The sequence below is a fragment of the Lepidochelys olivacea genome (assembly GCF_965140295.1).
Source record: "Lepidochelys olivacea isolate rLepOli2 genome assembly, chromosome: 2".
NCBI lineage: Eukaryota > Metazoa > Chordata > Testudines > Cheloniidae > Lepidochelys > Lepidochelys olivacea.
Genome location: NC_140412.1, coordinates 222,744,957 through 222,766,433, shown reverse-complemented (window position 1 = coordinate 222,766,433; position 21,477 = coordinate 222,744,957). Strand labels below are relative to the sequence as shown.

General features: G+C 47.2%; 1 protein-coding gene across 1 annotated transcript in view; it reads right to left on the bottom strand.

Annotated features, from left to right (window-relative positions):
- LOC311516284 (serum paraoxonase/arylesterase 2-like) overlaps positions 1-12,159 on the bottom strand; it is a 49,133-nt gene extending 36,974 nt beyond the window's left edge. Inside the window, exons 1-2 of the mRNA XM_084620185.1 lie at positions 11,964-12,159; positions 953-1,023 (exon numbers count right to left, since the gene is read on the bottom strand). Of these exons, the coding sequence (XP_084476311.1) occupies positions 953-1,023; positions 11,964-12,037 (145 nt within the window). The 5' untranslated portion in view covers positions 12,038-12,159. The remainder of the gene's footprint in view (positions 1-952; positions 1,024-11,963) is intronic.
- Positions 12,160-21,477: the final 9,318 nt, after the last annotated feature.

Here is a 21,477-nt window from a genome sequence, read left to right as displayed (position 1 = left end):
CAGAAATATTAAATTAAGAGGACAAAATGTTACACATAAATATTGAACATTTTGAATTTGTTTCTAGAAAGAAAAGGAGATGAAGAAATTTACATTTTAGTTTTCTTCATAAACAGGTCACATATTTAAATTAATTTGTATGGGACTGTGTTTAGGTCTGCACAAACACACACACAGAAGAATAGCTTCAGTGCTTAGTATTTTCAGGCATGTCCTAGATAGAAAGTAATGGCAATCCCCTTTTCCTAACTTGGCTAGTCACAAGCATGGACGCTCTGTCTTTCAAGTGTTATAGCTCACTTGCACATTCAGGTTAAATTATGCAATACATTGAACTTTGGGATCCATAACATCAGAAAGGGGAGTGTGGTGCTGTATGTACCTTATATACTAAGCTCCTTTTCTACTTCTCCATATCCACTTTGACTGGACTCTTATCTTAAAGCCACCAACTCCGCCCAGCATTTTGCCAGCTTGCTTTTATCAGCACGCCAGTTAACTCTGTGCCTGCTGCGATCTCTGAAAGCCTTCACAGTTGCAGAAGCTCCTGTAGGAAATGTTTTACCAGCAGATAGGCATCTGAAGCATGGCCACACCTCGCTGTGTGCATTTCAGATATGCAACAGAGCTTTAGTTGGTCTCTCCGTCTTCATGGTACTGTGACGAAGGTTATGAAAAGACAAACAATGACAATGTACTAACACAGCCTCCCATCTCGGTACTAACTGAAGTTTTCCTTCTATTCTGAACATCCAGCTGTTCACAACAGAATTTTCTGTCTGCTGCCTCTTTTCTTTCCCACTGGAGTTCAGGGGATTCACAATAGCAAAAAGAGTAGTTATAGGCCACAATTATTATTTTTTCCAGAGTCAGCTTTTTAAAACCTGGCTTTAGTAGCTGACTTTAAAGCAAGGCTCCCAATACAAAGTACTTAGTCCTATCACATACATACCAATTCCTTTAATAAGGTGGCAGTTGGGAAGTTCCACTGGTTCCACCTCTCTGGAGCCATTCAGCTTACGTCTGCAAGAGGAAAGAATACAGTTTAGTGTAACAGATCAGAGAGAGTTTTACAAACTGAAACAGTGTTGACTGATATATGCTGGCTAGCATATAAATATAGATCATAATAATATGTATTATATGCACCATATACACAAGTATGCATTAAGTACAAATATTGTAACAGTGATATGGCTTAAATTGATCTATAGGGGGAAGAGGGAGGGACAGATGTACTCCATGTTCTATTTGTTGGGCGTCAGTGTGCGTGCACGGCCCATGCAGCTAGTCCCCGCCCCCGGCAGTAGCCATATGGCTGCCAACTTTCTAACTGCACAAAACCAAACACCCTTGCCTCACCCTCTGCCCCATGCCTTCCGAGGCCCCACGCCTGCTCCGCCCCCTCCGAGGCCCTGCCCCTACTCACTCCATCTGCTCTCTCTTCATCGCTCACTCTCCCCCACCCTCACCTCACTTTCACCGGGCTGGGGTAAGGGGTTGGGGTGCGGGAGTGGGAGTGGGAGAGAACTCTGACTGGGGGTGGAGCCAGAAATGATGAGTTCATGGTGCAGGAGGGGGCTCAAGGCTGGGGCAGGGAGTTGGGGTACAGGAGGGGGTGAGGGCTCTGGGAGGGAGTTAGGATGCAGTAGGGGGTTCCAACCTGGGGCAGGGAGTTGGACCATGGGAAGGGGTTTGGGCTCTGGGCTGCGCTTACCTCAGATGGCTCCCGAAGTGGCCAGCATGTCCAGCTCCTAGGTGGAGGGCAAGGGGGCTCTAGGTGCCACCCCTGCAGCTCCCACTGGCTAGGTTTCCTGGCCATGGGAGCTGCAGAGCCGGCATTTGGAGCTGTGGGAGTGCACAGAGCCCCCATGGCTGCCCCTGCACCTAGGAGCCGGACATGCCACTGCTTCTGGGAGCCGCTTGGAGCCAGGCCAGCCCCGCTGCGCTGCCAAAAGCGGTGCTGATCAGAGCTGCTAGGGTCCCTTTTCCTGTCAAAAACCAGACCCCTGGCAACTCTAAGCAGCCGGTGGGTGCGTATATGCACTGGCCAGTCAGGCTGTCTCACTTGTGTTCTGCTGCAGGAGGGGGATGTTGATGGCCTCCAAAATGGTGCTGTGTCCACCAGGCACAGTCAGCAGCTTCAGGGAGGCAAGTGTCACATGCTCCGGCCCCCCCTCAAATCTCCCTAAAACTAGTTTCAGAATGCTGGTCAGCAGGCTGCAGGGGGATATTAGTCATGAGAAAGCTTCACCTCTTGTTTCTCCACCACCCCCACCTCTCATTGTAAGAAACAGTTGGCCACTGAATGAAATGCACCCTACCAGGACTCGTGTGTTTGAAGGTGTGGTCCCCAACCCCCACATTCAAATGTGTCCGAGTAGGAGCACGGTGTCAAATAAATGTTCCAGAATGTTTCTCTGTTTAAAGGAAATTATTGCACTAACATTTCCATCTTCTTCCCCCTCCAATTAAAGTTGAGAATGTATATGATCAAGAGTCAGGAATTTCAAGAATCAAAGATCCCATAGCAACATCTGGCCGCATTGCACTTCTACATCAAGGCATATATTTAACTGCAGGATCATTTCAAGACACTAGAAGACAGCCACATCGTTGACATTAGCATTGCCAACTTTCTGATTGCCAAAAAACGAACACTCTTGCCCCACCCCTGCCTTGCCCCTTCTCTGAGGCCCTGCCCTCCACTCACACCATGCCCCTGCCCTCCGTCGCTCGCTCTCCCCCACCCTTGCTCATTTTCACTGTGCTGGGACAGGGGGTGAGGGCTCCTGCTGGGAGTGCAAGCTCCGGGATGGGGCTGGGTGTCACTTCCCCTGGTGTTATCCGGACCAGTGATCTGCTAGATCACGCCAAACCTTGACTCTGGGAGCCAGCCTTACCCTGCTCTGCTGTGAGAACCCCCACTCGTGGGCTGTTCATCCACAGCCTCTGGCATGTAAGCTGCTCCTTGGATTGTGCAACCGAATGACAACAGACAATATCTCCAGTCCCAGACACAACCCTAGGAAACTCCATCTTGCAGTGTCCAGTTATGCCCACTGGATGCTGCAAATTTATATTGAAACAGAAATTGATATGTACCAGGCTTGTTATCCCAAGGGGAGTCTCTGACATGCTTCAAATCAAACACACTGCTTCAGGCAGAACAAACAAACAGATTTATTAACTACAAAGATTATAAATCAGAGCACAAGTAGTCAGATTTGGTCAAATGATATAAAAGCAAAATGCATTCTAAGGTGATCTTAACACTTTCAATGCCCTTACACACTTAGATGCTTCTCACCACAGGCTGGCTGGTTGCCCTTCAGCCAGGCTCTCCCCTTTGACCAATGCTTCAGTCGCTTGGTGGTGATGTCTGTAGATGGAGGTAGAAGAGAGAGGAAGAGCATGGCAAACATCTCTCCTTTCTATCATGTTCTTTCTTCCCTCTTGGCTTTGCCCTCCCCCCTTCAGAGTCAGATGAGCATTACCTCATTGCAGTCCCAAAACTGACCAGAGGAAGGGGGGGGGGGTGACTAACTCAAGAGGCCAACAGATCCTTTGTTACTGCCTAGGCCAGTGTCCTTTATTCCTGTGAGGCTGGGCTGGGTTTGTCCCATACATGCCGTGATGAGGTGTGAACTGCCCCTCTGCTCTTGAAGAGTTTTGTTTGGGCCTGTTTTAAGCCATGAGGACACACTTTCAACCTTAGAACTATATACATGAAATTACAACCTATAACATTACTGTAAAACAATTACTATAACAACAATGCTCAGTGCATCATGAGCTTTCCGAAGACACCCGACACGACAAACTTTGCATTGGATACCACAATATAAAATCATATTATAGGATGATCATGGGGGGGGGGTGCAGGGTATTCCCCTGAGGTACAGAACATCACAGCGGGGATGAGGGGTTGGGAGTGTGAGAGGAGGCTCAGGGCTGGGGCACAGAGTTGGGGTGCAGGAGGGCGTGAGGGATCCAGATGGGGGTGCAGGCTCTGGGGTGGGGCCAGAGATGAGGAGTTTGGGGAGCAAGAGGGGGCTCCAGCCTGGGGCTGAGCAGTTGGGAGTGCGGGAGGGGGCTCCGGGCTGCGGCTGAGGGTTGGGGTGCAGGAAGGGGGTGCAGGCTCTGGGCAGCGCTTACCTCAGACAGGTCCCAGAAGCAGCCAGCACGTCTGGCTCCTAGGTGGAGGTGCCGGGGGCCCTGTGTGCTTCCCGAGCAGCTCCCACTGGCCGTGGTTCCCAGCCAATGGGAGCAGTGGAGCCAGCACTCGGGGTTGGAGCGGCACGCAGAGCCCTCTGGCCGCCCCCACAGCCAGAAGGACATGTTGCCACTTGCAGGAGCTGTGCAGAGCCAGGTAGGGATGAAAGCCTGCCTACCCCAATGCTCTGCTGACTGGACTTTTAATGGCCTGGTCAGTGGTGCTGACTGGAGCCGCCAGGGTCCTTTTTGACCGGCCATTCTGGTCAAAAACTGGACACCTGGCAACCCTAGTTAGCATTGCTGTGGAAGCCATAATTTTTTAATCTCTTTACTTGCATTCATTTACATTCTCAACCTAATATTGCATTATTATCAGTTTGTGGATTTTCACTCAAACGGTTCCTAGGTAAATTAAGAACTCAGAGGGGATGGGGGGGTGGGATGGGAGAGATCAGGTTCAAGTTAAACAAAAAACTTAAAAAACTGTTTTCAAAACAGTCCTGTGACTGCAACTTTTATCTTCCCACTGTCCAAACTTGAGTTGCCAGAACATACGGCTTGATCAGTAAGACCTTCAGAGTTACCAGTGAGCGAATACAGTGATCTTTTACATAACTATTTTCCCCCGTATCCTCATTGAAGAGCAATTCAGGCAAATGTTGGATCACCAGACAAGTGGCCAGAGGAATCATCATTTAACTAATGTATTTTCTTTCTTCATTCTGTGCGGCTTTTCAGCAACGTCAGCATTCTTGACTTGCTCTCACTTTTCCCCTGCTTCATCACTTCAGTCTCATTAACTCAGAAAGACCAGGATTTTTTGCAAAAATATGTAGCACTCTTTCAAAACAGCCAAGCCATATGTTAATATTGCTTGTCTGATAGAGAAAAAGAAATGTCCCAGATTCACCAGCCATTTGCAACAGTTTTCTTGAGCAGAAGGACAATGTGAAAACAGACTGTAGGGTGTTATTGTACCGTATACAGCTCCCAATACTTAGCTACATACCAAAGCCAGGTCTATACTACAAAGTTTTGCTGGTAACACTGGCCTTATTTTAGCACGTCTGTGTATGCACCCAGGTGCAATTCCGAGTCCTGCTGCTGAAACACCCTGATTCTGTGTCAGCCAAGTTAAACCACGTCCCCAAATGGCATAAACTCTCTATTGGCCTGGTACCAGCATCTTCATGGACGCTGCATTACCTTTTCCTTCAGCCATAGTCCCACAATGACCCACCGAGAATGACCGCTCTGGTCACAATTCTAAAATCAGTTATTCAGGGGTTACAGTGACCAGAAGCCTGACCTCCTTTAAAATACCCGCTGTGTCCTTCCTAAAAGATTACCTTTGTAAGCATACGGGTGTGGCTCCATGTAAAGCTACAGGTAAGCTTTGCACTGCTGCCTTGTCTAGAAAAGAAGGCCTAGATTTCCTTGGCCTCTGGGGAGGTGTGATGCAAGCCCAGCTGTGGAATAATCACAGGAATATAGAGGTGTATTCGGTTATTGCAAAGAAGATGCTGAAGCTGGGGCAAAAAGGTGATGAGCAGCAATGCTATGGGGAAGGGAAGCCAACAGAAGATCTGGGGCTACCCCCTAATACTTGATGCTTATATGCAATGCTTGCAGGGATCCCACCAGCAATCTGTAGGTAAGAGTGGACACCTCATGAGAGCCTGAGGAAGGAGCCCCAGCAGTGCAACAATGACAAGAGTGTGGAGAAGGAAGATGAGGAGGATACAGACCCCCCAAGAGAGCCAAGAGCTGTTCAAGAGACTAATGGACCCAACCCAGACACAGAATCCATTGAGGATGGATAAAGGAGCTCAGATAGCTATATTAAAGCATAATTCTCTCTCTTTACTTTCTTTGTGGGCCCCAAACCACCTCCAGTCCCTTTCAAAATGGCAGCCAAATGTGCACAGAGAATAAAGGAATTCCCTTTTGAAACAGCCAGAGCCAGTTTATTTTAAAAATGTGTCAACAGCAAAATAAGAAACTATCACAGCCATTTAGTAACCAGCAGCTTTTGGTAGCAAGATAGAATTTCCATCACCATAAATCCATTAAATGCAAACCTAAACAAATATATTCTGAATGCGATATCAGAGCATTAGAAAATGTGAAAAATCTTGCAAGCGCTCCCGTAATTAGTCAGGCAGACTATAGTAGAACCTCAGAGTTACAAACCTTGGGAATGGAGGTTGTTCATAACTCTGAAATGTTTGTAACTCTAAACAAACTTATAACTGCTGGCAACTACACTGCTTATAGCTTCTGGATAGAAAGCAAAGCACAGAAGCTGGCCTTTTAGGCACCCTAGCTTGCTGGGAATATCAAAGTGTAGGCAGAGAACTGCCTGGAAAAACCTTGGTCAGGAAAGTGAGAGACGTGAGTATCTACCCCAGAGGGGAGATGGCTGATTAGTTGGGAGCCTAGAGTGGTAGCCCTTGATAGACCATGGAGGGGGAATATGGGTGCAGTTGCCCAGAACCGTGACACCAAATCTCCAGCGTCCTTTCAATCTACCAAACACACATTCAACAGTCATCCTGCACCTGCTCAGGTGGGAGTTAAATCTTTCCTTGCTTCCATCTAGGGCTTCACCAGCCAAGGAAACAAAGGCTAGGGAAGGTGCCCGAGAATCACTGTTCGCATTTCAACTCCACCAACGTGTATGCGCCAATCTGAGAAAAGTGTCCCTGACTGCAACTTTCAAAAAAGTCCAGTATTTTTGAAGATGTGAGCATCATGCACCTTCTCTGATCAGCCAACGTTGATGCTAATTGAATTGATAATATCCTTGAAGCCCAAGTAGCAATCATCATCTGCTAGGCTAGGTCAACACTAAAGTTTTGCCAGCATTTTTTCTAATATACAGCTGTTGACATTAGTGTTGCTAGAACTGGGGTGGGCAAACTACAGCCCGAGGGCCGGAACTGGCCCCTCAGGGCTTTGGATCCAGCCTGTGGGATTGCCACTCCTGTGGCACCATGGGCCCCACACTGCTCTGAGAAGCGGCAGGCACCACATCCCTGCGGCCCCTGGGGAGAGGGGACAGAGGGCTCCGCACGCTGCCCTTGCCTGTGGGTACCTCCCCCAAAGCTCCCATTGGCTGAAGTTCCCCATTCCGCGGGTGCCAGCCAATTTCCAGAGCAGTGCGGGGCCGGGAGCCTGCCTTGGCCCCAGTGCGCACCGCTGTCATCCCGAAGCCACTCCAGGTAAGCTGCGCCAGGCTGGATCCCAAACCCCTCCTGCACCCCAACTCCCTGCCCTGAGCCCCCTGCCTGCACCCCAAATACCTCCTGCACCCCATTCTCCTGCCCTGAGCCCCCGCTGCACCTCATACCCCTCCCTGCACCACAGCCCTGAGCTCCTTCCCGCACTGTGCACCCCCTCCTGTACCTCAACCCCCTTCCCTGAGCCCCCTCATACATCCCGCACCTCTCCTCTACCCCAACCCCTTGCCCTGAGCCCCTTCCTGCACGCCGCACCCACTCCCACACTGCATAATCCTTCCCGCACCTCAACCTCCTGCCCTAGCCCTACATTCATGGCCCTACATGCAATTTCCCCACCCAGATATGGCTCTTGGGACAAAAAGTTTGCCCACCCCCGAGCTAGAACATGTGAAAGCGTCGCTGCCTTTGCTGATGCCATGCATCTTCACTGTGAGAGACTGCATCAGCAAAACCCACAGAGCAGGAAGGACAGGAATCCACCAATGAAATGTCCACCTGTGATCCACCAATGCTTGCATAAACATAGAAAAGTTCCCCTTTCTATTTATGTACTCAGAAGCAAGCTGGTGGGAGGCACAGAATCAGGAAGTGTGTCCCACATATTGCCCCTCTCCCCTGTTTGGGAAGCCCATTCCATCAGATTCCTCTATTATTTCCTGCACATTGCCCAGAGTCACAATCCTGTGCAGCAGGATATACTTAATGGATTTTCACATCTGGATAACTGACTTCCCCTCACCATAGATTTTCCAACACCAAGGTGATTGACTACTGACTAATAGCAGCCCAGAGTTGCAAGCCTCCAGAGCACAATCACCACTCGTGTCTCCACTGTCAATGCAGCTCCCATTCTGTATCCCTGAGCTGGAGGACTGGGGCAAGGATGGCACACACCTCCAGGAGCATGGCCTTCCACGTCCAAAAAGTGCTCTGGCCACTGCTGATCATCCAGATTTGCATCATTATCCAATCCCACCACTTGGTTCTCATTTCACAGGTACAGATGCATTTCTCCACTGTGTGTAACTGGTCAGTGAATGCCTGAAGCAACTGGGGACTGTCATTCGAATTTTTTCTGCTGTAGGACTACTAGTGGTGGTAGCTGAAGTTCAGAATACAGAAGAATTACTCACTCAGTCTCTAAAACAATGAAAATTCCTCTAATCTCTTCAGCATCTATGCTTCTCCCAGTGACATAGCAGGAAAATTGAAAAGCAATGGGAAGACCAGAGGGTATTTTAATAACAGTGTGAAAAAAGATTGCGAGATGGAACAAAGACTTTGGAAACTTGGCCCCAAGTTGCCATAATTCCCTGAGAATGCTGGTATCCCACAATGCACTGCAAAAACATCCTGCAAGAAAATGAGACAAACATTGGTGTGGTGGATGCCTATGCTTCCTGCTCTGTGGGTTTTGCTGATGCAACCTCTCACAAGGAGGATGCATGGCATCAGCAAAGGCAGCGACGCTTTCACATGTTCTAGCGACACTAATGTCAACAGTTGTATACTAGAATCAATGCTGGCAAAACTTTAGTGTTGACACATGAAATTTGCAACCTGGGCTTCAAGGATATTATCATTTCTACTAATGTCTCAAAATTTATAACTGAGAAACTGATCCTCATCTCTTTAGGAAATTCACTTGGAAACTTCTCAAAAAACCACAACTTAGGACACACTCCCAGCCAACCCCTACCCCACCACTATCAACACAAAAAGGGCAACATTGAACGTCCTCGTGTGACAATCACAGCATTTCTACTGGTTTTAAAGAGAGTTTCTTGCTTGAGATCTATTTCTTCTACATCTGAGGAATACAAAAATGGTTTAAAAACTACAACACATTTTCAATGCTATAGAAGCTTTCAAAGTACACTCTCTGCATCAAGTCTTCTGGCAGATGCTAACTTTGTCCTGAAGTCAATGGAAGCTTTATCATTATTTTCAGTGGACATTGGATCAGGACCTTATTATTATGAATCTTTAAAACTAAAGCATAATAAGAACAAGAGGAAAAGAAGAAGAGTGTCAATGCCTTTAACAATCACATATCTGAAAATATAGCAGTTCAGCTACATCAAGAATTGTTCTTTTAAGAAGTGGAGGCAAAAGTCTATGAATACTGTGAACTCTTACTATGTTCAGACCCCACAGCAGAGATAGGATGTGAATAAGCTGCTTCCATTGCTGTAGATATTAGCAATACAATATGATACATAAACCAATTTAGTAAAAAATTAATCACTTTTCACCTTCAGGAATATTAGAAATTCTGTTAAATGTGTTTGAAAAAAAGATAGACATTGGCAGGACCCTTTTCAGTATCATATAACCAGACCAGAATGTGCCAGAACTCAAGGGATTAATGTGAACAGCAGCAAAGCTATAGAGAACTTCTTAATTTTCATTTTCTTTTGGAGTGGGGGACAGGTGTGGAGAGATATCAAGAAAAAAAAAAATCTCACTTTCCAATCTCCTCCTTCCAGTACATATTAGAGGAAACTAGACACCAATCTCAACTCTTATCTGAAGTTGTACATTTCCAGATACTAGTACTGATGTATTAGCAAGGTTGCAATGTAGCAGGCTTATAAAGCAGCACATCCACACACCAGAAAAAAAGTAATAAAAATAAAAATTAAATAGAATATTCACAAAGTGCTTTTAGTTTGATCTATTTCTAGCATATAATTTTATTTTACCAGTTTTCAATATTATTTCAATCCTGTTTATTCAGCTTTTGACAGGGGCCTGCTACTTACTATGCTCTGAAACAGCTCACCCAAAAAATAAACTGAGAATGCTAGAACTTTATCAAGATCCCTATATTGTGAGACATAACAGTATCAGTTTCTTGTTGCCAATAAACTTCCCAATTAGTGTTCAGACTAGTGGTAGGATCAGTGCTAAGCTGAATTTAGTTCAAAACACAATACTTCTCTTAAAACACTTGTATTGCACTCTAACCTGTACAAAAGTAAGTAGTAAAAAGCTTTTTGTAATTAGCCATGTTAGATCTAAAATTTAAATCATTTCGATGTTGTTACTTTGATGTCTTGAAAATATTTTTACATCACTCATTATTATCAGCATAATGACTCCACTGTCGCCTAACAAAGTAATTCCACATTCACTTTTCTAGTCTAAAGTTACTGAAGTTACATGCTATCAAGTATCAGAGGGGTAGCCATGTTAGTCTGGATCTGTGGCACCTTACAGACTAATAGACATTGGAGCACAGGACTCTTTGCCGCTTTTAAAGTTACATGGTTATGTTTCTAGAGAAGCTACTTCTGTAATATTGTATTGACTAGCCTTTCTATATGTACTCTCTACTTCTAGGGTTTAATAGGGTTTGATTCCCTTTAGTATTCATCTCACTATTCAAAACAACTCCTCTGAAAGTTGAAACTGACTGTTCCCTTACTGAAAGTATACTGGTTCCAGTTCCACCTAGTACACAAACTGGTTTGCTAGTGGCTGTTTATTCACAAGTTCTGGCTTAAAAAAAAAATAAAGTTATTTATTTTTGCAATTGAAGTTATTTAACAAAACAGGGTTTTTTTAAATGAGTGATTGGTGAAATTGTGTGAAGCTGTGTCAACATACCCCCAGTCGTTATCTCTGTTGGAAGAGGAACAGGCAGGTAAACAAAGCTAAAGTTCATACTTCACAGACCCTGTTAGCTCGAGTTAGCAAAGGATTTGACATACCCAGCTACGACATCACCCTACTGTAAATCTGATTTATCTGAGGCGAATATTTCTGAAGTTTAGTTTCAAGCCTGACTTAGAACGACCAATACAAGAGCAAACAAAGCAAGCGCTCCGATTACATCCGCTGGATAATAGGGTAGTTTTCATTAACCCCTCTCTTCCTCTGACAAATTCAGTGGCATTTCTGTACGTGCAGGCTTTTGCTAAAGCTGCATGCCATGCTAAACAACGAGATGAACTGCAATCCCCTGGGAAGACAGACAACCACTTTTTTAAACAGCTATGTAATCTCAGTTGCTCAGCGATCCAGGCTCTACAAAGCCAGGCTCTTCCGTCCTGAGCCGCTTTGCTCCTGCCAGCTTTGCACTCAGCCTGAACCCCGCGGGCAAGCTTTGCCAGCCGATGAGGGCACGGGAGGAATGTACAATCGAGCCTTCTCTTCATGGCACTTCTGCTCTGCATTCCCCGTGCAGAAGGAGAAAGAACCCTGGGCAATAAGGGGTGCGCTCGTCAGAACGTGAGGGACCAAAGAGCTCCCACTAAACCGGAGTGACTTCTAATTCGATTCCCCACCCGTGGCCGTTCTATTTCAAGCCGTGAACGCTGTGTTGTTGAAACACCCCTCCGCCTGCCCCCATTAGGGAAGGAAAGCACGAGCTAGACGCACAGACCCAGGACGTCCCCGTGCCTCCTAAGAGCTCGCCAGTCTCTCCATGGGACAAAGCTGACGAAGGTGCCCCGGCTCGGGCCAGCTCCCTGAGGTGGGGCTGGAGCCACTTACCGCAACTCCATTAGCCTCTCCCCGAGGAGGGCTGCAAGTATCCCGGCCAGGGCAAGCACCAACACTTTCCCCATGACTCCGCGCCGGAGGAAGCTCTCTGCCCCCCTCGCAAAGCGGACCAAGCGCTCCCGCCTTTGAGCGAGCTCTGCAGCGCAGCGACGGTCTCCAGAGCTCCGCCCCCGGCCACGAATCCTCCCCTCCCAGCTGCGAGAGCCTCGGGGCCGCTAATGGCGGCAGGAACTCCGCCTCCCGCCGCTCGCTCGCTCCGCCTCGCCCTGCCGCCCGGGAGCCTGCCGGGGCTGAGCTCCCTGCCTCCGGGATAGCCCTGAGCTAGGGCTGGCAACGGGGACAGGAGAGAACGGGCGAGGGGTCGCTCCTAGCTCCAGCCTAGCAAACACCAGCCGCAGGAGAAAGACCCTGGGCGAGATTCACACAGGAGCTTGGGGCAAGTCGCTACAGAATTAACTCGACGTCCAGCCTCCGCAGTAATTGAATCGCTTTTACACGTCCAGACTAGGCTCCTAGTGTCGGCGATGTCCGTCCTCGCCAGGAGCGCTGGCACGCATTTTACTGTTGGCGTGGTACGTTATGGGACGGCTTCTGAAAGGCAGCAACAGTTGGTGTGAGCAATGCCGTGCCTACTCTGAGGACCACCTCGCCCTAACTACATCGACCTGAGCCCTGCGCCTCTCAGCCCTGGTCTACACTAGGAGTTGAGGTCGAATTTAGCAGCGTTAAATCGATTTAACCCTGCACCCGTCCACACGACAAAGCCCTTTTTTTCGACTTAAAGGGCTCTTAAAATCAGTTTCCTTACTCCACCCCCGACAAGGGGATTAGCGCTGAAATCGGTCTTGCTGGGTCGAATTTGGGGTACTGTGGATGCAATTAGACAGTACTGGCCTCCAGGAGCTATCCCAGAGTGCTCCATTGTGACCGCTCTGGACAGCGCTCTCAACTCAGATGCACTGGCCAGGTAGACAGGAAAAGGCCCACAAACTTTTTAATTTCAATTTCCTGTTTGGCCAGCGGTGGCAAGCTGCAGGTGAGTGCAGAGCTCATCAGCAGAGGTGACTATGATGGAGTCCCAGAATCGCAAAAGAGCTCCAGCATGGACCAAACGGGAGGTACAGGATCTGATCGCTGTATGGGGAGAGGAATCCGTGCTATCAGAACTCCATTCCAGTTTTCGAAATGCCAAAACCTTTGTCAAAATCTCCCAGGGCATGAAGGACAGAGGCCATAAAAGGGACCCTGTCATAAATATAAAGGGAAGGCTAACCACCTTTATATCCCTCCTGGCCAGAGGAAAAAACCCTTTCACCTGTAGAGGGTTAAGAAGCTAAAGATAACCTCGCTGGCACCTAACCAAAATGACCAATGAGGAGACAAGATACTTTCAAAGCTGGGGGGGCGGGGGACAGGGACAAAGGGTTCTCTCGGTCTGTGCGTTGTTTTTTTCCGGACCAGAGCAGGAATGCAGGTTAGAACTCCTGTAAAGGGCTAATAAGCAATCTAGTTAGATATGCGTTAGATTCTGTTTTGTTTAAATGGCTGATAAAATAAGTTGTGCTGAATGGAATGTATATTCCTGTTTTTGTGTCTTTTTGTAACTTAAGGTTTTGGCTAGAGGGATTCTCTATGTTTTGAATCTGATTATCCTGTAAGGTATTTACCATCCTGATTTTACAGAGTTGATTCTTTTACTTTTTCTTCAATTAAAATTCTTCTTTTAAGAACCTGATTGCTTTTTCATTGTTCTTAAGATCCAAGGGTTTGGGTCTGTGTTCACGTATGCAAATTGGTGAGGATTTTTATCAAGCCTTCCCCAGGAAAGGAGGTGTAGGGTTTGGGAGGATTTTTTTTTTGAGGGGGTGGGAAGACGTTTCCAAGTGGGCTCTTTCCATGTTAGGCACTTGGTGGTGGCAGCAATAAAGTCCAAGGGCAAAAGGTAAAATAGTTTGTACATTGGGGAAGTTTTAACCTAAGCTGGTAAAAATAAGCTTAGGGGGGTTTTCAGGAAGGTCCCCACATCTATACCCTAGAGTTCAGAGTGGGGAAGGAACCTTGACAGACCTGAAGTAGTGCCGTGTGAAACTGAAGGAGCTGAGGCAAGCCTACCAGAAAACCAGAGAGGCAAACAGCCACTCCGGGTCAGAGCCCCAAACATGCCACTTCTATGATGAGCTGCATGCCATTTTAGAGGGTTCAGCCACCACTACCCCACCGTATTGTTTGACTCCTTCAATGGAGATGCAGGCAACACGGAAGCAGGTTTTGGGGACGAGGAAGATGATGATGAAGTTGTAGATAGCTCACAGCAAGCAAGCAACCAGTTTTCCCGAGAGCCAGGAACTGTTTCTCACCCTGGACCTGGAGCCAGTATCCCCACAACCCACCCAAGGCTGCCTCTTGGACCTACCAGGCGGAGAAGGGATCTCTGGTGAATGTACCTTTTAAAATAGTATACATGGTTTAAAAACAAGCATGTTTAATGATTAGTTTGCCCTGGCATTTGCGGCTCTCCTGGATGTACTCCCAAAGCCTTTGTGAAAGGTTTCTGGGGAGGGAAGCCTTATTCCGTCCACCATGGTAGGACACTTTACCACTTCAGCCAGTAGCACGTACTTGGGAATCATTGTACAACAAAGCATTGCAGTGTATGTTTGCTGGCATTCAAACAACATCCGTTCTTTATCTCTCTGTGTTATCCTCAGGAGAGTGACATCATTCATGGTCACTTGGTTGAAATAGGGTGCTTTTCTTAAGGGGATATTCAGAGGTGCCCATTCCTACTGGGCTGTTTGCCTGTGGCTGAACAGAAATGTTCCCCGCTGTTAGCCACGGGGAGGGGGAGCTGCGAGCCACGCGGTGGGGGGAGGCAAAATGCAACCTGGGAACAAAAGCACATGTGCTAAGTATGTAACGTTAACAGCAAGGTTTACCATGAAAGAGTGTACCCATTGTTCTATAAAATGTATCTTTTTAAATACCACTGTCCCTTTTTTTCTCCACCAGCTGCATGTGTTTCAAGGATCACAGGATCTTCTCCTTCCCAGAGGCTAGTGAAGATTAGAAGGCAAAAAAAATGCACTCGTGATGAAATGTTCTCTGAGCTCATGCTGTCCTCCCACACTGACAGAGTACAGACGAATGCATGGAGGCAGACAATGTCAGAGTGCAGGAAAGCACAAAATGACCTGGAGGTGAGGTGGCGGGCTGAGGAGAGTAAGTGGCGGGCTGAAGAGAGGGCTGAAGCTGAAAGGTGGCGGCAACGTGATGAGAGGAGGCAGGATTCAATGCTGAGGCTGCTGGAGGGTCAAACTAATATGCTCCAGCATATGGTTGAGCTGCAGGAAAGGCAGCTGGAGCACAGACTGCCGCTACAGCGCCTGTGTAACCAACCACCCTCCTCCCGAAGTTCCATAGCCTCCTCACCCAGACGCCCAAGAACGCGGTGGGGGGGCCTCTGGCCACCCAGCCACCCCACCCCAGAGGATTGCCCAAGGAACAGAAGACTGGCATTCAATAAGTTTTAAAGTTTTAAACTTTTAAAGTGCTGTGTAGCCTTGTCCTTCCCTGCTCCACCACCCCTCCCGGAGCGTCTCTCCTCCACCACCCTTCCCGGGCTACCTTGGCAGTTATCCCCCTATTTGTGTGATGAATTAATAAAGAATGCATGAATGTGAAGCAACAATGACTTTATTGCCTCTGCAAGCAGTGATCGAAGGGAGGAGGGGAGGGTGGTTAGCTTACAGGGAAGTAGAGTGAACCAAGGGGCAGGGGGTTTCATCAAGGAGAAACAAACAGAACTTTCACACCGTAGCCTGTCCAGTCATGAAACTGGTTTTCAAAGTTTCTCTGATGCGCACCGCACCCTCCTGTGCTCTTCTAACCGCCCTGGTGTCTGGCTGCGCATAACCAGCAGCCAAACGATTTGCCTCAACCTCCCACCCCGCCATGAACGTCTCCCCCTTATTCTCACAGATATTGTGGAGCGCACAGCAAGCAGTAATAACAGTGGGAATATTGGTTTCGCTGAGGTCTAACCGAGTCAGTAAACTGCGCCAGCACGCTTTTAAACATCCAAATGCACATTGTACCACCATTTTGCCCTTGTTCAGCGTGTAGCTGAACAGCTCCTGATGACTGTCCAGGCTGCCTGTGTACAGCTTCATGAGCTATGGCATTAAGGGGTAGGCTGGGTCCCCAAGGATAACTATAGGCATTTCAACATCCCCAGAGGTTATTTTCTGGTCTGGGAATAAAGTCCCTTCCTGCAGCTTTTGAAACAGACCAGAGTTCCTGAAGATGCGAGCGTCATGTACCTTTCCCGGCCATTCCACGTTGATGTTGGTGAAATGTCCCTTGTGATCCAACAGTGCTTGCAGCACTACTGAAAGGTACCCCTTGCGGTTTATGTACTCACCGGCTTGGTGCTCCGGTGCCAAGATAGGGATATGGGTTCCATCTATTGCCTCACCACAGTTAGGGAATCCCATTGCAGCAAAGCCATCCACTATGACCTGCACATTTCCCAGGGTCACTACCCTTGATATCAGCAGATCTTTGATTCCGTTGGCTATTTGCATCACAGCAGCCCCCACAGTAGATTTGCCCACTCCAAATTGATTCCCGACTGACCGGTAGCTGTCTGGCATTGCAAGCTTGCACAGGGCTATTGCCACTCGCTTCTCAACTGTGAGGGCTGCTCTCATCTTGGTATTCATGCACTTCAGGGCAGGGGAAAGCAAGTCAAAAAGTTCCATGAAAGTGCGCTTACGCATGCGAAAGTTTTGCAGCCACAGGGAATCGTCCCAGACCGGCAACACTATGTGGTCCCACCAGTCTGTGCTTGTTTCCCAGGCCCAGAATCGGCGTTCCACCACATGAACCTGCCCCATTAGCACCATGATGCCCACATTGCCAGGGCCAATGCTTTGAGAGAAGTCTGTGTCTATGTCCTCATCGCTCTCGTCACCGCACTGACGTCGCCTACTTGCCCGGTTTCGCTTTGCCAGGTTCTGGTGCTGCATATACTGCTGGATAATGCACGTGGTGTTTAATGTGCTCCTAATTGCCAAAGTGAGCTGAGCAGGCTCCATGCTTGCCGTGGTATGGCGTCTGCACAGAAAAAAGGGGCGGAACGATTGTCTGCCGTTGCTCTGATGGAGGGAGGGGCAACTGGCGACATGGCTTACAGGGTTGGCTTACAGGGAATTAAAATCAACAAAGGGGGTGGCTTTACATCAAGAAGAAACAAAAACAACTGTCACACAGAATGGCCCCCTCAAGGATTGAACTCAAAATTCTGGGTTTAGCAGGCCAATGCTCAACCCACTAAGCTATCCATCCCTCTGGTATTTCAGGCAGGACTGAATCTCCATTAAAGTTTTCAAGGTGCCCCTGACAGACCTCACCAAAACGACTGTCGGCCATTGATTTCACAGGGGGAGAGGGGGAGAAAATGAATACAAAACAAATCTGGTCTATTTCTTGTTTTGATCCACTCCATCTATCTTTTACATCTTTGGCTGGCAGCAGACGGTGCAGTAGGACTGTAAGCCATCCACATCTCCTGGCTGCTTGGCAGAAGATGGTGCAATAGGACTACTAGCCATCCTCATCTCCTGCCTGCTCACCATAAGATGGTACAATAGGACTGCCTGCAGGACTAAAGAGAATGACCTGGTCGAGTCACTCCTAATTTAGTCCCTGCACCCATGTCTGCCCAGGCGCTCTTACCCACCTTACCAAGGCGGCCAGGAGCACCTCAGACATGATGAGGATGGTTTTCAGGCCTATTGCACCGTCTGCTGCCACAAGTCAATGGGTTGTTGCTGCTGTGTAGCAATGCAGTACCGCGTCTGCCAGCACCCAGGAGACATACGGTGACAGTGAGCTGAGCAGGCTCCATGTTTGCCATGGTATGGCAACTGCACAGGCAACTCAGGAAAAAAGGTGCTAAACGATTGTCTGCTGTTGCTTTCACAGAGGAAGGGACGGAGGGAGGGCCTGATGACATGTACCTGATGACATGTACAATGTTTTTTGCCCCATCAGGCATTGGGATCTCAACCAAGAATTCCAATGGGCAGCGGAGACTGCAGGAACTGTGGGATAGCTACCCACAGTGCAACACTCCGGAAGTCGACGCTTGCCTCAGTTACTGTGGAAGCACTCCGCCGAGTTAATGCATTTAATGCACTTTGAGCATTTTGTGTGGGGACACACAGAATCGACTATATAAAAATGATTTCTAATAAACCGACTTCTATAAATTCGACCTGATTTCATAGTGTAGACATGCCCTCACAGAGGTGGAGTTATTAAGTCGGTGTAGTGGGCAAGTTACATCGGCAGGAGCTACATTTTAGTGTGAACACTTACAGAGTTAGGTTGACCTAAGCTGCCTTACGTCTACCTAATTCTGTAGTGTAGACCGGGGCTTAGGCAGACACCTAGCCTGAGGCACCAGTCCGCAGGCACACATACACCTAGGGAACTTCTACTGAAAAAATTGAGGTGCTGGGGGAGTTTAGGCACCCACAAGGTTTGGTGGCATCTGAGTGGGGGATTTGTGAATTCCTGATTCTGGAATTTAGGCAGCTAAAGTGGCAGTTAGGTGTCCAAGTCTTTGGGGGAATCTTAGCCCTGTCTCCAATGATAAGAAATGGTCAAAGATTTCCCATTAAAAAGCAATGAGGGAAACTACATGTCCCCAAGGGAAACAGGCACAACCAGTTTTGCTAACCTGCAACTATTCAAAAAGCATCAGACAGGCCTCCCTCAAATCACGAGATAAAAATCATGAGATTTTAAAACAATAAACATTGGGGTCTTTTTCTTTTGGTTTCCAAGCCTTTTAGGTTCACTCCATGTTTGCCAGCTTTTCTCTGAAACCATGAGGGCTAGAAATTTACTTAAAAAATAAATAAATAGAAGCCGAGATTCTCCTGCAATCTCTTCATTTCAGCATCTAGGGCAAATCAGCTGCCAGAGAGCAGATGTGTTCCCCTCCACCCCTTTGTACTACCATTTGGTGTCCCACTCTGCATGAGTGTGAGACTCAGACATTTTTATTCTTGGTTCCACACAGAGTTTTTATCTGTAGGGAACCTAGGCACACCAAGATCAAGTGGTTTAGTAAAGGTCATTCAGGAAGGCTATTCCAGACATAGCAATTGATTCCCACTCCAGTGTTTTAACAGAAAGATTAGGGCTTGGCTACACTTGCGAGTTACAGCTCAATAAAGGAGCCTCGGGCACATTAGCTCACTACCTGTCCACACTGGCAAGGCATGTAGAGTGCTCTGACTCCGCGGCTACAGCGCTGCTGGTACTCCATCTTGGCAAGTGGAATAACATTTGCTGCGCCCTCGCTGGAGTGCCACAGTGCCAGTGTGAACGAGGTGTTGGTTTACTGCGCTCTGATCAGCCTCCGGAAACGTCCCATAATCCCCTTAAGTCAAGCAGCCACTCTTGTCATTGTTTGGAATCGGCTGTAGGAATGCAGAAATGCCCATTGAAAGCTCCGTTTCTGACAGCCAGCTGCTTATCTGCCCCGAGACAAAGCAACCATTAGTGTGGAATGCTGTGTGTGAGAGAGAGAGGCAGGAGGTCAAGGGGGGTCTGCTGCTGTCTGTACTTACAAGACAGCATGCTGACATGCTCTCAACCCCCCAAAAATCCACTCTCTCTCCCCCCACATACACACAACACACTCCCTGTCACACTCCATCCCCACCCCCATTTGAAAAGCACGTTGCAGCCACTTGCATGCTGGAATAGCTGCCCATAATGCACTGCTCCCAATGCTGCTGCAAGTGCTGCAGATGTGGCCATGCCAGTACACTTGAAGCTGTCAGTGTGGACAGACTGCAGCGCTTTCCCTACTGCTCTCTACAAAGGCTGATTTAACTCAAAGCGCTCTACATCTGCAAGTGTAGCCATGCCCTTAGTCCCTCACCTCACTGTGGCAATAACATTTTGTAGGGATGCTTCTTGCAATAGCAACCTCACTAATGAATGGCACCTCCCCAGCTACCCCTCCTTCCAATCACATAGGGAAGAGGTGTTTCTGGTCTGAATGTCTCTTTGTGCTCCATGGCTTTCATAGGAACAGATGTGCTTGTCCTTTCGTGGAAAAGCACCAGAAAACTTTAGAAAGCAGCAGCTCAGACTTGGAGGCTGTGCTCCATATGCATTCTCCCAGGCTGTTTACAAGGGTGTTCAAAACACTATGTAACTATTGAGATTCATCCCTGTGTAAATCCATTGGCCTGAGATTTGCAGGTTCCAAAGCTACATGTCAGAGCAAAATAAAAAGATCTGAAGTATAGAGAACAGCTATCCTAGGGCAGAGATGCTAAATAGATATTAGAGCTGGTCTGTGTTTCTTCTGTCAACATTTAAAAATTTGAACTTTCACAATACAGACACTCCCTGACTTACGCAATCATTCTGTTCCGGAAAGCCTTGCGTAACTTAAATTTTGTGTAAGTCAGAAACTTATACCCGACCATCACACACACACACCAAAAAAAAAAAAAAAAAAACAAAACCAAACAAACCCTCCTATTTCTAGCTTACCGAACTTTTTCTGTAAGTGCGGATTTACGTAAGTCGGATCTTGCGTAACCCGGGGAGCGTCTGTATCAACATTTTGCTATTTGAAAATTATTGATAGGCTTTGTAGTTGGTTGAAAAACTGGGGAGAAATTGTAAATATATTGTTGAAAATTTTCCCTTTTCCCCCCTCAAAATTCAAGATGTTGAGAAAAATGTTCACCAAAATTCAAATCAATTTGACCAGTTTTAATAGACACTATTTTAAAATAGTCCTGATCAGTTGTAAACTGTAGCTCCGTTAACTTCAGTAGAACTTTGCTAGTTTACACCATCTGCATTTCTGAACCAATATTTATATCGATATTGTCCCTTTAAGTTATCTAAATAGGACAAGCCAGTGATGAATTTTGCCAGACGTGATCCAAAATAAATATAGAGGAATTGCACTTGATGTTTTTAACATTTTAACAATACTTTGTGAATGTTTTCCTTTGCTTAGTAAATATTTCCTTAAAATCCTTAAATGTACCTTCATTTTGGATTGCAAGATGGCTAGAAGTAACAAAGAATGGATAGCCTCTCTTAAACTGCCCCAGATGTCTGAATATGTGCAAGGCGACATGTTAGTGACTTCTAGGTGCATACAGCTGAACCATTAAATTTAGTTCAGTCAGAATCTACCTGAAGATATTTTCTCAGGCCTTCTAATATATGCTGCCTGTTTCATTTCAATTTCCATCAACCTCCCCCTCCCATCCCCGCAATATGCCTAAAACAAAAAAATAATTTTGATAATTTGGGACTCTTAGCAGGCTACTGACAACATCTGTTTCCTCACAAGCTGACATAAAAATGAGACGGCTGGAATTGCATTTGCCAATCTTTTTAATGAATTTTGAAATTCTCAGATGAAAAGCATCAAAAGAACAAAGTGATATCATTA